Source organism: Sphaeroforma arctica (genome assembly GCF_001186125.1).
Source record: "Sphaeroforma arctica JP610 unplaced genomic scaffold supercont1.6088, whole genome shotgun sequence".
NCBI classification, from domain to species: domain Eukaryota; class Ichthyosporea; order Ichthyophonida; genus Sphaeroforma; species Sphaeroforma arctica.
This window is the reverse complement of record NW_014034470.1, coordinates 1-1,758: the sequence shown is the minus strand read 5'-3', so window position 1 is coordinate 1,758 and position 1,758 is coordinate 1. Positions and strand designations below refer to the sequence as shown.

Here is a 1,758-nt window from a genome sequence, read left to right as displayed (position 1 = left end):
ACACACACACACACACACACACACACACACACACACATATATATATATATATATGGAGACATGTGTAGTATTCAATTATTGGCTGGATGGGAGTGTACCGTGGTAGTACTTGGTATATATGTGAAGTTCTTTTGTACGTGCAAAATAGATCAGAGTAAGCATAGAAATAGATGGAGAGTTAAAGTGAGTACTGACTTCCGGTATTCACTGCATAGAAGAAGATAAATAGGATTGTCTGGACTCTGTGAATAGAATTATCGGCAGTGTATATAAATAGATCAGAGAAACTATACAAATAAATGGAACACAGAACTGATTGCATGTGATGATATCAAGGTAGTGTTCTGTACACAGCATGTAGTAGTTCGTCGATAAGACTACATATAGACTATAGTATATATATATATATATATATATATATATATGTGTATGGAATAGATAGATGTGGACTGTATGGGTATTAGAAAGGTACACTACTCCTGTTGTGTATACAACAGGAGTAGTGCGTCGATAAGAATATAGATAGGTTAGAGTAATGGGTAACGCAATACTAGTACCAGCGTTGACTAGATGGGAACGTAAGAAGGTGGGATTGTGTATACACCTATAAGCTGTGGGTGGATAATTTAAAAATACATTAGAGTATGTATATGGATACACAAGTTTGGGCTGTGTACAGTTTCTAGCCCAAACCTGAACGCAAGCTTGTATTCGACTGACTTGTATCTGTGACCATGTCTTCGAGTATGGGGTGCACAAGTAGAGTCTGGATATAACATAACATATGATGCACATATCACATAACATACCAGATATAACATTCGAAATATAAAACATATTAGATTCACGATATATAACAAATAGCTTTTAAGATATATAACATATAACATGTAGTATATGTGACAAATAATGTCATGAATGTTTAACATATATGGTAGAAGATGTATATCATATACCATGAGATATATAACATATAACATATAACATATATAACATAATACATATAAGATATATAAAATATAACAATATATATATATATATATATATATAGCATATAAATAAGATATATAGCATACAACATGATATAAAGCATACAGCACAAGATTTGTTACACAATACACAAGATATATTATATACAGCATAAAATAGATATATGAGATCTAATATAAGATATATAACATACAACATATTAGATCTATAACGCATAACATATAAAATATATCAAATAATATAAAAGATGTACATCAATATATAACGAATAGCTTTTAGATATCTTATATATTTTGTATAATACATGTGACATATAACGTTAAAAGTATATAAAATAACATTTAAGATAGGTCATATAATATATAAAGTTTATAACATATAATATATGAAGTGTAAAACAATATATATATATATATATATATATGTATATATATATATATGATGAAACATACTATATACGATATTGCTTTGTTATCAAATACAATATATGATAGACTCCCTTATATCTTGTGCCAAATGTACATGGATCCGGCCATTTACCTTATCTTGACCCTGACTAGAACTCTTTATCACGTTTACATCTGAATCATACAGTGGGCTAAAGTTCGGTCCACCTTCTTCAAGTACGGAGTGAACAAGCAGAGCCTGGACATGATTGAGAGTGCCATGTTCTTCTGTGTGCTTGACAGCGACGCGCCAGCCAACCTTAATGAGATGGGCAAGCTAGGTCTACATGGCAAAGGACACAATCGATGGTACGTTATATAT

General features: G+C 30.9%; 1 protein-coding gene across 1 annotated transcript; it reads left to right on the top strand.

Moving 5' to 3' along the window:
• Positions 1 to 535: 535 nt before the first annotated feature.
• SARC_15416 (hypothetical protein) lies at positions 536 to 1,745 on the top strand (the record flags this gene model as incomplete). The annotated part of the gene is made up of 2 exons (XM_014290461.1): positions 536 to 586; positions 1,585 to 1,745. Coding segments are annotated over 2 exons (212 nt in total), but the record flags the coding sequence as incomplete, so codon positions are not given.
• Between the last annotated feature and the right edge of the window lie 13 nt (positions 1,746 to 1,758).